The 17,445-nt window shown below is 37.1% G+C and overlaps 1 protein-coding gene across 2 annotated transcripts in view; it reads right to left on the reverse strand.

Annotated features, from left to right (window-relative positions):
- Window positions 1-5,933: 5,933 nt before the first annotated feature.
- Window positions 5,934-17,445, reverse strand: part of PDIA5 (protein disulfide isomerase family A member 5) — a 222,016-nt gene continuing 210,504 nt past the window's right edge. For both annotated transcript variants that reach the window (XM_087920413.1, XM_026708029.2), the window contains exons 16-17: window positions 12,022-12,156; window positions 5,934-7,528 (exon numbers count right to left, since the gene is read on the reverse strand). In XM_087920413.1, the coding sequence (XP_087776539.1) occupies window positions 7,448-7,528; window positions 12,022-12,156 (216 nt within the window). In that variant the 3' untranslated portion in view covers window positions 5,934-7,447. The remainder of the gene's footprint in view (window positions 7,529-12,021; window positions 12,157-17,445) is intronic.

Here is a 17,445-nt window from a genome sequence, read left to right on the forward strand (position 1 = left end):
TGAGAACCGGTTTGGTCTCCGCTGCTTATCGTTGCTACCGGCTCTGCAGAACCGGGCCGAACCGGTAGAATACCACCACTGATTCAGGCGCTTGGAAACTGAATCATATTTATGATGGTTGCAGTGTCCCAGGGTCACGTGATTCCCTTTTTGTGACCTTCGGTCAAGCAAAGTCAATGGGGAAGCCAGGTTCACTTAACAACCATGTTACTGACAATTTCAACAATTCACTTAACAACTGGCAAGAAAGGTCATAAGATGGGGCAAAATTCACTTAACAGATGTCTCAACTTAGCAACAGAAATTTTGGGGTCAACAGTGATAATAAGTCGAGGACTACCTGTACTCCTCTTAAATGGAAGCCTATAGCCTGTTGACGCTTATGTCAAATTATGGCAGAAGCATACATTAATTACTATCCTTACTGCTTGCCACAAACTAGTAGTAAAGTGGAGGAAAGGCAACATTAAGGCCCAAGAGTAACTACACAGTTTCACATAGTGCAATTATGGAAATGTTTTGCTAAAACTATAATGACCAGTCACACAGCATGTTTTCTTTAATCAAATACTATCTGTCGCCTTGGCCTGGTTTTTCATCTAACTCTAGAAATATAATAATTCCCAGGTCTAAGCTTTTAGGAAATCAGTTCACCCCCAGGTGTTTACACTCGAAATAGGAAGGCCTTTCATTGCTGATCTCTGTAGGAAGGACAAAAGTATAATTAGCCTTAGACTGGAGGCGAAGGCTATAGCTTTTCCCATCAAGTCCCTATTTTGTCTACCACAAACAAAATTGTCCATGAATTCCACAGCTGTTGGCTGTGCTCTTATCTGTATTAATTGCTGAGAAGGGCAGACTTTTATTAACTAAAAATTAAAGCTTAAACTTGCCAAAAGTGACTTCATCTTTTGAGATCACTCTGAATCACTGGCTTCGGTGCATGTTCAGTACAATTACTGTGCTTTGAGCAATTCTTTTCCCTGGTTACTCAACAATGACTTGAACATTAAAGAATCCCGTTTTCCCATTGGTATATTGTCATGTAGTCTTTGGCCTTAGAAGATTTCTCTTCCTTTCCCTCTCCCATTTAACATGCAAATATAATTTGCCTCCTATTTATGCTTTCATAGCTCATTTCATTTTCAGCCAAGATGTCTGAAATCAACAATTAAACTTTAATGGCCTACAAAAGGTTCAGACACTACAAACCAGCGTGTATCAATTTGAGCTCCATAGCTGTTTAATTAGGAAAGCCTGGGCTAAAATCTGATATAAAACCTACTGAATTGTCGCAGAAAATAAAGAAAGTTTGGACCACAAAGTTTTAACCTCTTTTCTCCTCCGTTATTTTCTTTTACTATAATAAAACTCTACCTTTTAATATAAAATCGATATTTTTTTCACAAAAGTAGTTTCTTCTACAACAATTTAAAAGCTTTTGCACAGGGAAGGTGGGGGTTAACATTTCTCCTCCCCCCTCCAAAGCTGAAACCCTAGAAAATAAAAAGGGAAGAGAAACTTAAGTTGTGGCTACGGACAAGGAGATGAAATTTTAAGTGGGCATGTGGAATGCCTATCAGCCAGAAGTCCTACTGTATGACGCTTCTCTCCCAAAGTGCACACCTTCTGAGTATCAAGGGAATTCTTTAGAGCAGGGGTGTCAAACTCAAAGCCCTCAGGCCAGATCCGGCCTGCAGGGTGCTTAGATCTTGCTCATGGAGCCACTCTGGAAATGGTGAAGGACTAGCCGACGGTGCCTCTGCCAGTGAAAATGGAGCTTGGGAAGGCCGCATGTGGTGACATCGAGTTGGCCACACCCACCCCACCCACCCACCCCTGCGCCCCCAGGTCAAATACAACCCTCATGTGGCCCTCAATGAAATTGAGTTTGACACCCCTGCTTTCAAGGCTGATATAGTATATTGTGTAGCGAGGACCTGCATACTGCACGAATCAAAAAGAGGACTGTGAAAATATTTACAGACCCCTCACATCCTGGATATAAACTGTTTCAACTCCTTCCCTCAAAACGACGCTATAGAGCACTGCACAAGAGAACAACTGGACACAAGGACAGTTTCCCCCAAAATGCCAACACTCTGCTAAACAAATAATTTCCTCAACACTGTTCAACTATTTACAAAGTCTGCACTCCTATTACTATTAATCTTCTCATCACTCCTTATCATCCATCCCCTCCCTCTTGTGATTGTAGGAACTGTAACTTTGTTGCTTGTATCCTTACAATTTATACTGTTTCCTAGTATTTGATTGATTGTATCCTATACATTATGATCCTTGATTCTTAATGAATGTATCTTTTCTTTATGTATACTGAGAGTATTTACACCAAGACAAATTCCTTATGTGTCCAATCACACTTGGCCAATAAAGTATTCTATTCTATTCTATTCTATTCTATTCTATTCTATTCTATTCTATTCTATTCTATTCTATTCTATTCTATTCTATTCTAACCCTATCCCTATCATTATTCTATTCTATTCTATTCTATTCTATTCTTTCTATTCTATTCTATTGTAATTCTATTCTATTCAGCTAACCCTAACCCTATCCGTCCCTATCCCTATCATTTTTCTATTCTATTCTATTCTATTCTATTCTATTCTATTCTATTCTATTCTATTCTATTCTATTTCTATTCTATTGTAATTCTATTCTATTCAGCTAACCCTAACCCTATCCCTCTCATTATTCTATTCTATTCTATTCTATTCCTATTCTATTGTAATTCTATTCCTATTCTATTGTAATTCTATTCCTATTCTATTGTAATTCTATTCTATTCAGCTAACCCTAACCCTATCCCTGTCCCTATCCCTATCTTTATTCTATTCTATTCTATTCTATTCTATTCTATTCTATTCTATTCTATTCTATTCTATTCTATTCCACTTTTTAATTTTTCTATTTACTTTACAAAATTTGTATGCGTCTTCTAGATACAAACTTATCATTAATTGGCATTGCAAGTTTTTTCTTCTTTAGCTATGATAAGGGACAGAATTAGGAAAGGCAGGCATCCCCAACGTTTTACTTCTCCATTGTTTCTCACTGGCAAGATAGCAAGATGTATGGCGGGCCAACCTGCAAGGCACCCAAGAGGCGGGAAGGAGAACATGGGGTATCTTGAGGTGGGCAGGCAGGCCTGAGGCAGGTGGGCTTGTACCTGCACTAGGCCTCCCAGGATCTCCCCCACCCTTGAACTTCACTTAATGACCTGGGCATTTGTTTAAAGAGAGAACAGGGTGGCTGGTCAGGACTTGAGGCAGTTCATTTTCCAATGCTAATGGACAGGTTCCATTAACAGTCATAACTTGAGGGCTAATAGTAATCACACTGTGCTACGTGTTCATATTGCTTACACTTCAGTTCTCTCTCCCCCTCCCCCATTTCCTCATGGCTTTAATTTTTGTAATACTAAAACAAAATTGTATATATCTTTCACATTTCATGTTGGTTCAATGTTTGAGCCTTTCAAGATCTGGTTTTGTTTTCCATCATGTTAGTTGTCACCTCTGGTTTTGTGTCATCTATTAATTGCATAAGCATCTCTTCTGTGCTCACCCTGATGTCATATATGAAATATTAAATTGCACAGGGTTTAAGACAGAGTCTTCTAGCATTCTTTTCAAGGGACTCTTTTTGTTAGTATTGTAACTAAAATGTATCTAATCCATTTTAACATGGATATAATCAAATACATTGGGAAAACATATTACCTGAAACAAGATATACCGTGTCTAGGATGCTCCCAAGTTCTATCAAACTACATTTTATGAAGCCAGAATTTGGGCTTAGTTTCCTGTCTCATTTGATTGCCAGGAAAAAGTACTGCCTTCTCTGCCTTTAGTGAGTATCTATAACATAATTAGTACACAAACAATCCACAACATGGAATATGCCATAGTAGTACTAGGGAGGAGAAAGGAAAGCAGCTGGCCTTGCTCAGAATAAAGAGTTATCTGTATCAAGCTTAAATCCATTATTTCTGTGTTCAGTACACAAAACAATGCATGCAGTAATACATGAACAATGCAGTAATGCACAAACAATCATTTTTATATTGTTAAAAATCTCCAGGGGGAAAAAAAATCCATTAACTATACCCACTCAGAATAAAAGATAGGAAGAAGATAGTAGTAAGGGTTAGACTGTATTCAGAAAGAGAGAGGGGGAAAAAATACCAGCATTAATTTTCCAGACGGCTAACTGTCTAATAAGAAAGATCATGCAGAGTCTAATAAAAGATCCTGCTTGGCATGGTACCATTGCTTAAATTTATGTTATGGTTAACAAGCTTACTACCACACAAGGAAAATCAGCCTATCATCATTCACCAAATTCATAGTAGGGGCTCCAACTGATTAATGAGTGCCAAACAAATACAAGCATTAATTGGGCCAGAAAAAAAAAAAGCAGGAAGTGCATTGAGAATGAAAAGAGTGGGAACCCCTATGGGGTCTCCTTTCTCACTCCCCTTGGTAAAATAATTCTATTAATGAACCAAGGGTCAGAAGAAAGCATCACGTAAGATGTTGTGGCTGCATTCACACAGAATTGTGAATCCCAGCTTAGCAGAAAGAAGAGACTTTGACTCGCTGGCAAAAATCATTGATTACCATTAGCATAATGCTAATACAAAAAATAAAATAAAAATAAAAATCAAACGTAAGTGGCTAAGCTAATCAGAAATGCGAAGTTTATCATGCTCCTGACTTTATTTCTAAACAAATCTGAAACTGTAAATTCAGGTTGGCAATTTGGCCTTGTCCAGGATTCAACAAACTAGTAATCATTCCCTAATTTGTTTTACAATCCCGTTCAGTCATCCGTGCTATGAAAAGAAGGAAGGGGACATTTCAAGGAAAGAATGAATCTAGCAACTTTGGTTTATGAAGTCAGGAATACGGGGCAAAATCTAAGATACACGTGTATACAATTCAGCTTAAATATTTGTTTCTGGATTTTATTGAAAAAATCAAGACTGCATTTTAGTGTTCGACTTAAACTCAAGGATAAGTCAATATTTTGGAACATGCTCATGTGGAGAGGAAAAGGAAGAAGAGAAAGTAACCATTCTTTCCCTCTTTTATGAGGCGGTAATGAAAACTTTTAACAATTCACCATGGTAGGCTACACTGCTAACCAGTTTCTAATGAAAACCATATTAATTGTAGTTTTCTAACAAAAAAAGAGAGACATAAACCATAATAATTAATATAGAATTAAGATAAATGTGATAGGTGATAGGAATGGATTCTGTACAGGAAGATGCCAGGACAACATGCATAAGCTTGTGCTCTCATGACATCTAAGACAAATTACCATCTGTGGGATATAAGCTTATCCAGGTATACATTCCACAAACAAGAGATTCCAAGGTGGAGAACTGGTAATGTTCTACAGAGGTAAGGTTTTGTAAAATGATTTTTTAAATAATTCTTGATACTGCAGCTGGTCTCCAAGTTAATACCATTCTATGCAACCTCTCCAGGCTCCCTCTCCCTACTATGCACGGGATCTGCTCCAACTCCAAAACTTTTGCAGGTTTATATTGATTGAGTCCCAAATTTCATTTATCTTATTCTCTCTTACATATATGCATACTCCCTTCTGCAGCTCCCTATGCATTGCAGAGAAGTAGATATGGAGATATTCCAGATGTTGTTGATTAACTTTTATAATTTCTCCCAGTCTTCCACCAGAGGGAGCAAAGGAGCTTCTTCTAGCGAAGGAATAAAAGATGCAACCTTCTTCCTTCCTACAGAGACCTTTGGGAGAGAGAATAAGTAAATGAAAATGCTGGACTTTTCTGGATGGCACCAATGGTTTACTGCAATGATAAGATTTTCTACCCACTTGTACAATTTCAGTTTATATTTCTACAATAAAGGGAATCAGTATCGCATATTTCCAATCTTTTTATTTTTGGATCCAATTCAAAAATCACAAAAATAATAATCATAAACCCATAAAGACACAGTGTCCAGATCATCTTCACAGAATCAGCACACAATAATGGACTTGTAAAAGCTGGTTCTAATGCTGTATTTTCTTTACACTGCTAACAGGGCCAAACAAGTGGTGTGTTTTGTTTTTTAAAAAAGTATGACCTGTTTCTATAGAGCTCTTAAAAACTTATGCTTCTTTTAATATCCACATACAAACAAGCCTTTGGAACATAAATACATATAATTACAGGATGGTTCTGCCTATCAAAAATATCAATGCCTCTATCAAACAGTCAAGTGGGATGCTTAGCAAATACTCAGTTGTTGTCATAAATTAAATAGAAGCTTCTACCTGCACAACACCTAAAGAAGCATTTGACAACACATACACCAAGGGTCATTTTCATACTTGATGTGTACTGCTGCAGAGACATTGATTTTAATCATACATTCTATAAAGATATGTAAACAATTCAGGTACGGCATATTACAAAAAGAAGAGGAGGAAAAGGAAAACACCACTACAGTCAATTAAGATCTGAAATGGCCCAATGCTGCTTCATTATTTCCTATTATCCCTGAGCATCTTAAAAATGACTCTCCCACATTAATTTTTTTTGGGGGGGGGAGGGGGGGAAGAAGAAGCATAATCTTTGAAAATTGGCAAGAGGACATCCTAAATCATTATTATCTAGACATGCTCTGCATTTGGCAAAATTGAACGTGGCTAGAAATGTCTCCTCTGATTGCGGGGAAAAGTTATTCTCCTTCCCGCAGCCCCTAAATTGTATCAGTCCTGCCATGGTGCCTTGTCCTTGCTGATGTCCCATCAACTACGCAAAGTGACACTGTGCAGAACACGGACTGAAAGTGCCCCTTTATCCCAAAATGGGTCCTGCAGTAAGTGCCAGGCACGAGTGCCCTATAAAACTGCCCTTGAAGAATCTTTGGGCCGAGGCCTCTGAGGGGACCAGCATGCTCTACTTCCTCTACTTCCCTAATTGGACTTGCATCTGATGAATACTTTTGCATCTCCTTTTATTGTCCCCCTCCCATTTTTAAAAGCCATTTCTCATAAAAATCTCTTTTCAAAATTAAAAAAAAAAACCACACACACACACGCAAAGATTACTTTGTCAGAGGAAATCACTATCAAACCTACAGATTACAAAAAGATTGCATAGGAGTATCAATGGGCATAGGTGCACTGAACAGCAAGAAAATGCTCTTCTTTTGTTCTTCTCCTTAACAGAATATGGCAACAATGATGGTATTTTTCTTTTTTTAAAAAAAAAAAGAGAGAGAGAATGATTTCAATTTATTTTCAAAGTTGTAGAAAATGGCAATGGCGGTCTATAAAAACAAAGTCTGTTCTTTAAAAGATGTATAATCTCAGGCATTGTACCAGTGACCCTGAGACCCTTCACAGTGCAGTGGAATTGTTTTTTTGTTTCTTTTTGAGGAAGAAATTACAACTCGTCTTTCTTCTTCCCTATCTTCTCGTGATCTCGCTCTCGGAGAGTTCGCATGTAAACCGAAAATCCAGATTCCTAGAATGTCACACAAAAACAAACAATTAGTTTCATACTGGAAGGTGATGGTATAGAGGGGGAGCTAAAAGGAGCAGGAAGTGAGGACTTTTGTTGCTAGACAACATGAGACAATTTGGTCTTAAGCGGACCTCTCTCCTTAAGGAAATATCCCATTCATCACAGTTGCTCTAGATCAGGGCTGGGGAACAATGGCCCTTTTATGACTAGTGTACTTCAACTCCCAGAGTTCCTGAACCAACCATGCTGGCTCAGGAATTTTGAGTGTTGAAGTTCACAAATGATAAAGGGCCCATCATTCTCCAAGTCTGCTCTAGATGGAGGGGCTTGAGAAAGGAAGTTATCTGTCATTGAAAGGAATAGCCCGAGTTCTCTTCCCATACTCACATAACTCCCTCCATATTCTTTTATTTAGGTTAACTGATAGTTTCCAACTCTCTATGTAATTTTTTTCCCTCTATTATCAGTTCAATCATGCCATATATAACATTTTATGTATTACAATACATGGAGACTTAATTATTAGAAAAAATAGGGGAGAAATCACAAGAAGTGCCTTTCTTTATATACAGGGGTGTAAGGTTATTGGGGCTGTGATTTATGATTTTAAAAAAATCAAACTTTTTTATCCAAACAAGTCTCTCAATAAAGATCTAATTGTCAAGAAAGGATTATTATCAAGATAAGCTTCTGTCTCTAGTGTCAGGCTGTCCTTATGAATGATCTTCTGTGTTATTAGCCTATTGATAAGCATGGCACAAAAGAAATTATTTCTAGAAAGAAACATGACATTTCCAAGATGTGTAATACTGTGTTTAATTGAAAATCTTCACAAACCTTTGGGAGTCAATAATATAAAAATGAAGGAGCGAATGAATGAATGAATGAATTTTGCTTTCTATGTGGCAACTCAGCAAGAATGATATCTCTAATCAACAGGATATTGGTTCAATATCCTTAGATCTTTTCCAATGGACGGTGAGGGTTAAAGCTAAGCCACTGCAGATGCCTTTAAATATTTTTATTTAAATATTTCTGAGAGGTTTAGATTAGATCTGACAATTTATCCAAAATGCTTGGACACACAATGCAGTAGGAAGTGAGCTACTTTACTTCGTCTGCTGCATCCGTCAATCTTAACTGAGAATGTTACGCATCACTAGTTATAAAATTTGAGACTCTAGTAAACACCCTAAACAACTACTTTCTGATTAGAACTCTACCTGCTATTACAAATGTTATCCAAAATGTATTATCCAGCCCAGTGAAGCTGTTTATGGTGCTTCCCTCGTCACTTTAACAAAACAGGCAATACTTTATCTATGTAACCACTGAAAACAACACTTCTACAAATTAATTGTGCTTTTAAATGCATGCTGCAGATCCTGTCAGTCAAGTAATATTGACTGGTAAGGACTAGAAGATGGGTTGCCTCTGCTATAGTCCCTGCCTTGTGGGATATTCTCTCCTCAGAGGTTAGAATAGCTTCAACCCTGATGGCTTTTTAAAGGCTTTAAAAACTTGACTATGTTCTCAGCCCTCGCCCTCAGAATGTGTTAAGGGCCCCATTTCTTGGTTTTACTGTTGCGTGGTTAAGTATCTCCACTGCTATATATATTTATTTTTGTATGTTTTTATTGTTTTATTGTTTTAATTGTTTTTTAGTTTTAGAATTGTAAGCCGCCCAGTCACTTGGCTGAGAGGAGTAGCTCTAGATATTTAATGAATGAATGAACGACTCTTTTAAGATGTTCAATCCTCTTTCTTCATAGTAATTTATATTCTTTGCCTATCTTTTTCCATACTCACTGCAGAGTAGCTAGAAATCAAGATCTAAAAAACTATACCATACAATGCACAGAAGATAGGGATGGTGCAATGTTTACCATCTGAAACTGCCAATAATATCATCAACCATATTTGAAGCTCAGGAGATTTCCCAAGTATTCTAAGATATAAATAAAATGATCCTTGGAGATGTCTAGAAGCAGAACACATATTTAGATTCTCCCCAGTTGGCTGTCAGGTGCAATTCAAGATGCTAGTTATCTCTTGCAAAGCCCTTCATGGCACACAGCCTGGTTCTCTGAGGGAGTATCTGTCTTCCGCAGCTTTTGCCATCCTGTACAATGGGTCAGTTAATGTGTTTTGGGCTCCAATGCTCAGACAACATTATTTGATGGGATCCAGGAACAAAATACTATCACAATAGCTGCTCTCTAAAACACCCCCCCCCCCGATATTTGCAAGGCCCATAACCTGATCTGATTTACATGAGTACTTAAATGTATTTATAATTTTAACAGTAAGTATTGTAAAGCTTGAGGATTTCTTCAGTAAGAATAAAAATGCAATATAATGTTAAAAAGAGATTTCCAGAATTCTTGTCAACAGAGCTAACATTGTTTAATACAAGCTGCAAGGAAGAAGAGGTAAGTATGCATGTTACTTTAAGCAAAGGCACACAGGTGAGTAATTTAATAGTAGCTTGGCAATAATAGTTTTTTGTAGCACACATATTTTAGTTGTTTATGAGATAAGCCTGCATCGGTCATTAAAGAAAAAAAAGTAATGTAACAACTAATTAATTTTTCCAATTTACATGGGAAAAATACATTTTCCAAGAATGTTAAAAGAACATTCATTTGATAAATCAACATCTAAACATGATGTAAACAGAGCCCTAATGGCCTAGAATGCAGTATTGTAAGCAAATTCTGCCCTAGCCTGGAGTGCGATCCAGTTCAATGGAGTTGATCAGGGGTGGGATTCAACCAATTCAACCAATGTTATAGTTCAGTGATGACATTTTGCGTGCACATGCGCGCTGTGTGCACATGTAAAAAAAAATTAGCTGTGCCGCCTGGACAGCTGAAAAGTGCTGTGCGTCGGTGCGCAGCATTTGGAAAGCCTCTTTTTTTCCTGCTTTTTCAACCTCAGCTGTGTTGCGCAAAGCAGCTGAGTTGAAAAAGCAGGAAATAAAGGACAGATAAGATCCTGGGTGGGCGAGTGGACCAAACAGCAGCAAACAAAGAACCGGTTTGATGTCTGCTGCTCTTCAGAGCTACTGGTTCTTTAGAACTGGGCAGAACCGGTAGTATCCCACCCCTGGAGTTGACTCAGCTTTCTATCCTTCTCAGGTTGGTAAAATGAGGACCCAGATTGTTGGGGGCAATACGCAAATAATGCTTACTTTGTAATCCACCCAGAGTGTACTGTAAATGCTATGTATATAAGCTATTGCTACTTTTCATTTTAACAAGCCATTTAATTTTTTAACTGACTTGATAAAATCAGTAATACTATGGCTTAAAAACAAATTAGTGCTTTTTCTAGTTAATGTGAGGATAGCTCATATTTAACACTAACAGCAGTTACCAAAATGAGAAACAAGTGAACAAAAATAGGCATATTCCTCTTTGTACCCCAAAGTATCAGAAAATAGTTCTGAGTATTGCTGCCTTATATGGAGGTAGGTTTTCAGTTCCAAAGTGCAGGTAGACCTTGACTTACAACTGTTTGTTTAGTGACCGTTCAAAGTTACAACAGCACTAAAAAAGTGACTTATGACCATTATTCACACTTAATGACCGTTGTAGCATTTATGTAATCATGTGATCAAAATTTGGAATCTCGGCAACTGGTTGATATTTATGATGGTTGGAGTGTTCTCGGATTCATGTTAACATCTCTTGCGACCTTCTAACAAGCAAAGTCAATGGGAAAGGTAGATTCACTTAACAACTGTGTTATTAACTTAACAACTGAATGATTCACTCAACAACTGTGGCTATAAAGGTCGTAAAATGGAACAAAACTCACTTATCAAATGTCTCACTTAACATAAATTTTTGGCTCGTTTGTAAGTTGAGGACTACCCGGAATTCTTCTGTTGCAACTTTAACTTTCCTTCTAATAAATATTCTAGTAAGATCTTCTCTAGACTGTTTCAATTTTTAATTGTTAAGATGGAGGTGTCTGACTTTTTGGCTGATAAAAATCTCATTCTAAAAGCAAACTATAACACATGAAAAATTTATAACACATTATTATTCACTGAATATTAAATTGTTAAGGCCCTATTTCTGTAGAATTCCCACATCATGTAACTGCAATAATGTTAAAGGAAGTCCTTTAGGATATTCTGGAATGCCCTCTCATAATTTCAGTGTACCCAAAGGACAACTGAAAACCTAATTCAAAATGAGTTTTAAAACATCCTCCGGATGAGTTTATTTGCTATATTAGCTAGGATTGGATACAAAAATTTGAGACTAACAGTGCCAAATACACTCAGATATTTTAATAAGCAAGACTCACAATAAAAGGTTCCAGAATGACTTCGTGCCAAATATACATAAGGAGACAAGATGATAACCAAATGCAGCCTCCTTTATGGAAGCATTAAATCCCCTTTGCTAGATGCTGTCCCGCCCTATATATGCTTATTTATCATTTAAATAGCTGACTTTTGTTTTCCAGCATATACTTACCGCTCTGTCTCCATTGTATTTTTCTATAAATTTTCCATAATTATAATAGTTAAAGGTTGGATATCCATCCACTCCTTCCTGCTTACACAAGTCATGGTTTTGTTCTTTGGCACAATCCACTGCAGCGTAGGCAATCTGGAGAGAGAAATTAAAAAAAAAAAAAGACTGGATCAGTTAAATGGAGCTCAGATGCTTTAAATCCTGAATGGCTATTACATCAAAAAAGATATTAGCTGGAAAACATTTCTAGTATCTAAACACCATTTAGCTTTAAAATGTTAAGGTCCAGGACTGAATAGGATTGATCAAATTTATAACATTCTCTAAGAGCCAGTTTGGTTAGTTGGCTAGAGCTCCAAGCTAGAAAGCGGGAAACAATGTGTTCTATTCCCACCTTAACTATATAAGCCAGCTGGGCAACTTTGGGCCAGTGGCTTTCTCTTGGCCCAACTCTCCTCACAGAGTTGTTGCTGTGGGAAAAATAGGAGGAAGGTGTCTTTGGATATGTTCACAACTTTGAATTATTTATAGAAATAATAAAGGCAGGGTACAATTAAATAAATTCCAAATTCCAGTACATACTTTGGGCAAAATCTAACACCTTCTCTCTCAAATACACTGATATAGATTCCTTGAAAATTTAGTTAGACCAACTGTACAAACACATAGAAAGCAATACTAGCATATTTGAAAAAAAATAATTAGGTAATTATAACTTGTTAAAGTCTGTCTAATCAAAGTCTTTGGGAACGGCTTCTGCAAATTCGAAGTGGGAAAATATGTGGCTATCAGCCTCCTGTATTTCTATGTTTTCTGTTTTATTCCTTTATGTATTATTACTTAACAAACCCGAGGATGTTCACTCACTTTCGCCCAAGGCCAGAGAAGGAGCCAGGTCTTCAAGGCTCTTCAAAACAACAGTAGGGTGGAGGTCACCCAGATTTCAGAGGGAATCCATTCCAGAAACCCAGAGGGCACTAAACCTGCCAGACAATATAGCTGTGCAGATATTACGAGAGATAGGCAGTGCTTCAAATAATCAGGCCTTACGCCATGAAGGGATATATAGATAATGATCATCATCTTGATTTATAGCTGGAAATGAACAGGAAATCAGTGTAGCTTGGGAAGCAGAGGTATTAAATGGACATGCCAGAGCATACCTATCACTGTCCATATTGCGGCTGCATTCTGAATCAGTGTAAGCATCTGGGAGTCTTCTAAAGCAGACCCATGTACAGAATGTTGTAGCAATCAAGCCATGAGGTAACTAGTGTGTATGATTAATTGAAGAACTTTCTAATGAAAACATGTTATTGTAATAGTGGAAGGTAGTAGTTAACAAAGTACATCTCAACCATTAATGTACTTGGTCTTCAACTAGTCACAGTTCTATACACGTACAGCTTATCCTCTAAAACAGGGACATAAATATACCCAGAGTTACTGTGGGTATATTTACATATATCTGTATGCCTACATTTTACATATTTATTTGCAACTAAATGTGATTTATAAAGAGATATGCTTCCTCCACAAATCTCACAAGAGAGTTCCCTATTCAAAATGGGCTTGCAAGATCGACGTGTTACAAATTTGCTTACAAGTTTTTTCTGCAAAATTCCCTTGCACTTTTATCCTAACTGTTCAGAATTTCCCAATATTATTGATGCACATAGTCTACCAACAAAAACATCCAAAGTAAGCTCCTGTATAGTTTTAACCTTGCTTGATTACAAACAATACTTTTAATTTTAATGTGATTGCTGGCTCGACTACTGAATAGGAAAGTTAATGCAATCTGCTTAGAATAACCTCATTTTGCCTTGTCGGCGATCACAGATTTATGACGGTTAAATGCATTTTGGTACTCCTTTAACTTCCTGATGATCCATGGTCACTGTTAATATATACCTATTACACAATTCTTACCAATTATCATTAGCAATGGGCATGCCAGTTCTTACAGTTCTATTGGTTTACTCAGAACTCCCTATAATTATCTCCTTGCTCCAACTGATGCTGCCTCCTACAACCTCTTTTGAGAAATACAGAACACTCTTATTTCAGAGTCTCCTTATGTGGGCAGTTAGGAAGTGCTGGCTGCTTACCTGGCAATACAAACTAATTTGTCAGGTTGAGCAAGTGGACTTGTGTTAATTTGCTGCTTTAGCAAGTATAATTCCTCCAATTGGCACAGCACAGTTAAGTTATTCCACTTGTACTCTGCATGGATGTCCAATAACATTGAGCATTTTAACGATTAGATCCTGCATGCTTAACTAACACAACTCCTTCTCCATGATGAAACGGTGCAATCCTTGAAATAGTGAGCACCTGCAGAATTCATAGAATCCAACCAAGGTTCCTTCTTTAGGTTCCTTCTTTAAACCCTCCAGAACAAATCGTAATCTTCCTGACATACTGGGTTTCCTCCCAACCTCCTTTCATCTATCTCTGACTTCATATTTTGCATCTTCTTCTCTAGGAAAATATGTTTCCTTCTCCCTATTTTCAACACACACAATTTGACCATTTATATTTGGATTTCACTTATGCCACTGGATCTCTGACTTTCCAACAATAATTGAGTAATTTCACTCATGGATTCATGTATAATTTTCTACAGGTATTTTCAGTTTTGATCTTTTCTGTAATGATCTCCTTGTATAGTTTTTCTCCAGCCTTATTTCTCTGGAGAAGTAACTCAAGGTTAATTGCACCAAACTTGGTTGCAGGAAATTTGACTTCAGCAACAGAGTGGTCAATGTCTGGAATACTCTACCTGACTCTGTGGTTTCTCCCCAAACTCCCAAAACGTTAACCTTAGACTGTCTACTATTGACTTCACCCCTTTCCTAAGAGGTCTGTAGGGGGCGTGCATAAACGCACCAACGTGCCTACCGTCCCTGTTCTATTGTTTCTTTTATTTTTGTTATTTGTATCCATGTATTCATAACTATGTTTTTACTTATACCTATTATCTTGTAAGCAATTGACAAACCAAACCAAATAAAATAAAATAAAGTATCAACAACACAAGAGGCTATGGATACTATCAAAGTTAAATTCTCTCTGTTATTGCCTTGTTCTATTTAATCTAATCTAATCTAATCTAATCTAATCTAATCTAATCTAATCTATGGCCTGTTCTGACCCAAACCTTGTTCCAAAGAAACAATCACGAAACAGAAGTAACAGCAAAACCTTTTAATGATTCTTTATGAATTCCGTTCCTTCATGGTTAAAAGGCTGTTTCAAACTAATTGTCTCTGATAAGAATGAGCCTTGCCAAGATTATGCAAGACTGCCAAGAACACTAGAACACGCAGGCCCCTCATCTGAATCTTCACTCTCTGAGACCTCAGACGTCCACATCTGCTGCTGGCGAACCACAACATGGCCTTGCAGTATGCTGTACCATACAAAATGAAATGAACTAACTCAGTAGAAAAACTAGCATCTCAAAGTTATGATTTCTAGACTAACCATCTGTCAGGGTGGTTTCTGAAATATTTTTGGAAGCGGTCTCCTAGAGGAGCATTTTCCAATGAAGATGAAAATAAGAGTGCCCTGATTAATTTCAGAATCAATCTCATGGAAATCACAAAGGGGCTGCCCTAAGTACTTCAAAGGGCAATAAAATGCCACTACTCAAAGCCTTTTAAGAAGTGGACATACTTGTAGATTTAATCACATGAACTCATGGTATGTCCTAAAATATAAGAAGAGTTATTTATAAATAAAAGATAAACTGTTATCATTCAAACCAAGTTTGAGATATATGTGGTCCTGAGCATAAACGTAACTAGCAATTACCATCTTTCTTGACTGCCTCTCTCACTGGAAACGCTACAGGGAAGGCAGCTGCAAATTTAATTAACACAGTAAGAATAAGATACTGGGGGAATAGCTAGGGTATATTGAAGGCCTGCCCGATTTATTCTTGATCTGAGCAGTCTATTTGTTTGCTTGTTTTTTTTCTATTTTTAAATTGATGAGGCCATCAAATTCATTATAATATATACGCAATTTGTCAGGTCTTATTATTATTACGACTATTTTTTAAAATCTATATTATCCTACCTGTAAGTATGCATTTAGACATACAGAAGTATGCCTAAGAGCTACAGATTGAAAAAAAGGTCTTATAATTAATCTTACCTAAAGTCCAGACAACATATAGAAAGGTAGTTAACAATTTTCTACAGTGGAGACAGTAATCTCTTGTCTCCAACTAGAAGTTTGAAAGCATCTGAGGGAGCAAATTTGCCGGAGACAGGAAATTAGAGGCCAGTTACATTGAAACCATTTTTGATCCCTTGAGAAGAAAAGCAAACAAATGAACCAAAAAACCAAAAAACAGACAAACCACGAGTAAACACAATACTTCATGGACACATAGTGTGTGCCTGCAATTCTGAACACCTGAAAGCCACTTTTACACTAATTACAAAGTCCTCTGCAGGAGATTAGTTCAGACTCCTGTATGAATTATTACTCTCTTCAAGCATAACTAGCTAGGAGAGGACGAGATTTCACATAGAAATCTCAAGAAATATGAAATTAATGTTTAATGACTATAGTGTATTTAATTACATAATATTTCCAGCACATAGCATGAGTTCAACAGGCTAAAAGTGTTTTTTGCTGCTGATTTTTGTTGGTACTCAGTGTCTGATGCATCTTGCTGCAGTGTTCAACAATAGTCAACCAACATTGATGGATTCCAGTTGCCCTGAAAAAGGTTTTTCATTGTGGCAATGTCTTGGTAAAACCCTTCATGATGGTTGTCACTGATTGTACCTAGATTTTCAGAAAAGAAGTCCAAGTGTGAATGCAGAAGACAAATCTTCAGTGATATGTTGCGTTTCAGGATCTTGTATTTTGTAAAAAGTTTGTCAATTAATTGAATATAGCTTGGTGTTCTGCAGTTGCCAAGAAAATTCCCTGCCACATCCTTGAATGCTTTCCAGAAATTTTCTATGGCTCTACCAACAGAACTTTAAACTGCTTGTCATTAATGACATATCTGATACATGGACCAATAAAAATGCCTTCCTTAATCTTGGTATCAAGAAACATCTGCCTCAAAAAATAAACACCTTCAGTTTCCTTGTTCATTGCTTTCACAAAACTTTTTATTAGCCTGAGTTTTACGTGAAGCAGAGGCAAAAATATGTTTCAACAAGTGGTTAATGTGCCATGTTTTTGTTCCTGGAACCATTTTTTTTTCAAAGACGCCATTTCCTTTAAATGTAATGTGCCTCTTTTTGATGGCCGCCATATTTACATATGTAACAACAGTACTTGGTGCATCCCAGCTGAATTTCAAGTGACAGAGTCACTATTTTTAGTTGGACAGATATTCCAGTTGTACTTGGTGTACAGGATGTGCTTCAACAACAGTTCCATGTGTTTCTT

This window comes from Pseudonaja textilis, chromosome 1, assembly GCF_049901715.1.
Source record: "Pseudonaja textilis isolate UNSWEBS1 chromosome 1, rPseTex1.2, whole genome shotgun sequence".
Classification (NCBI taxonomy): domain Eukaryota; kingdom Metazoa; phylum Chordata; class Lepidosauria; order Squamata; family Elapidae; genus Pseudonaja; species Pseudonaja textilis.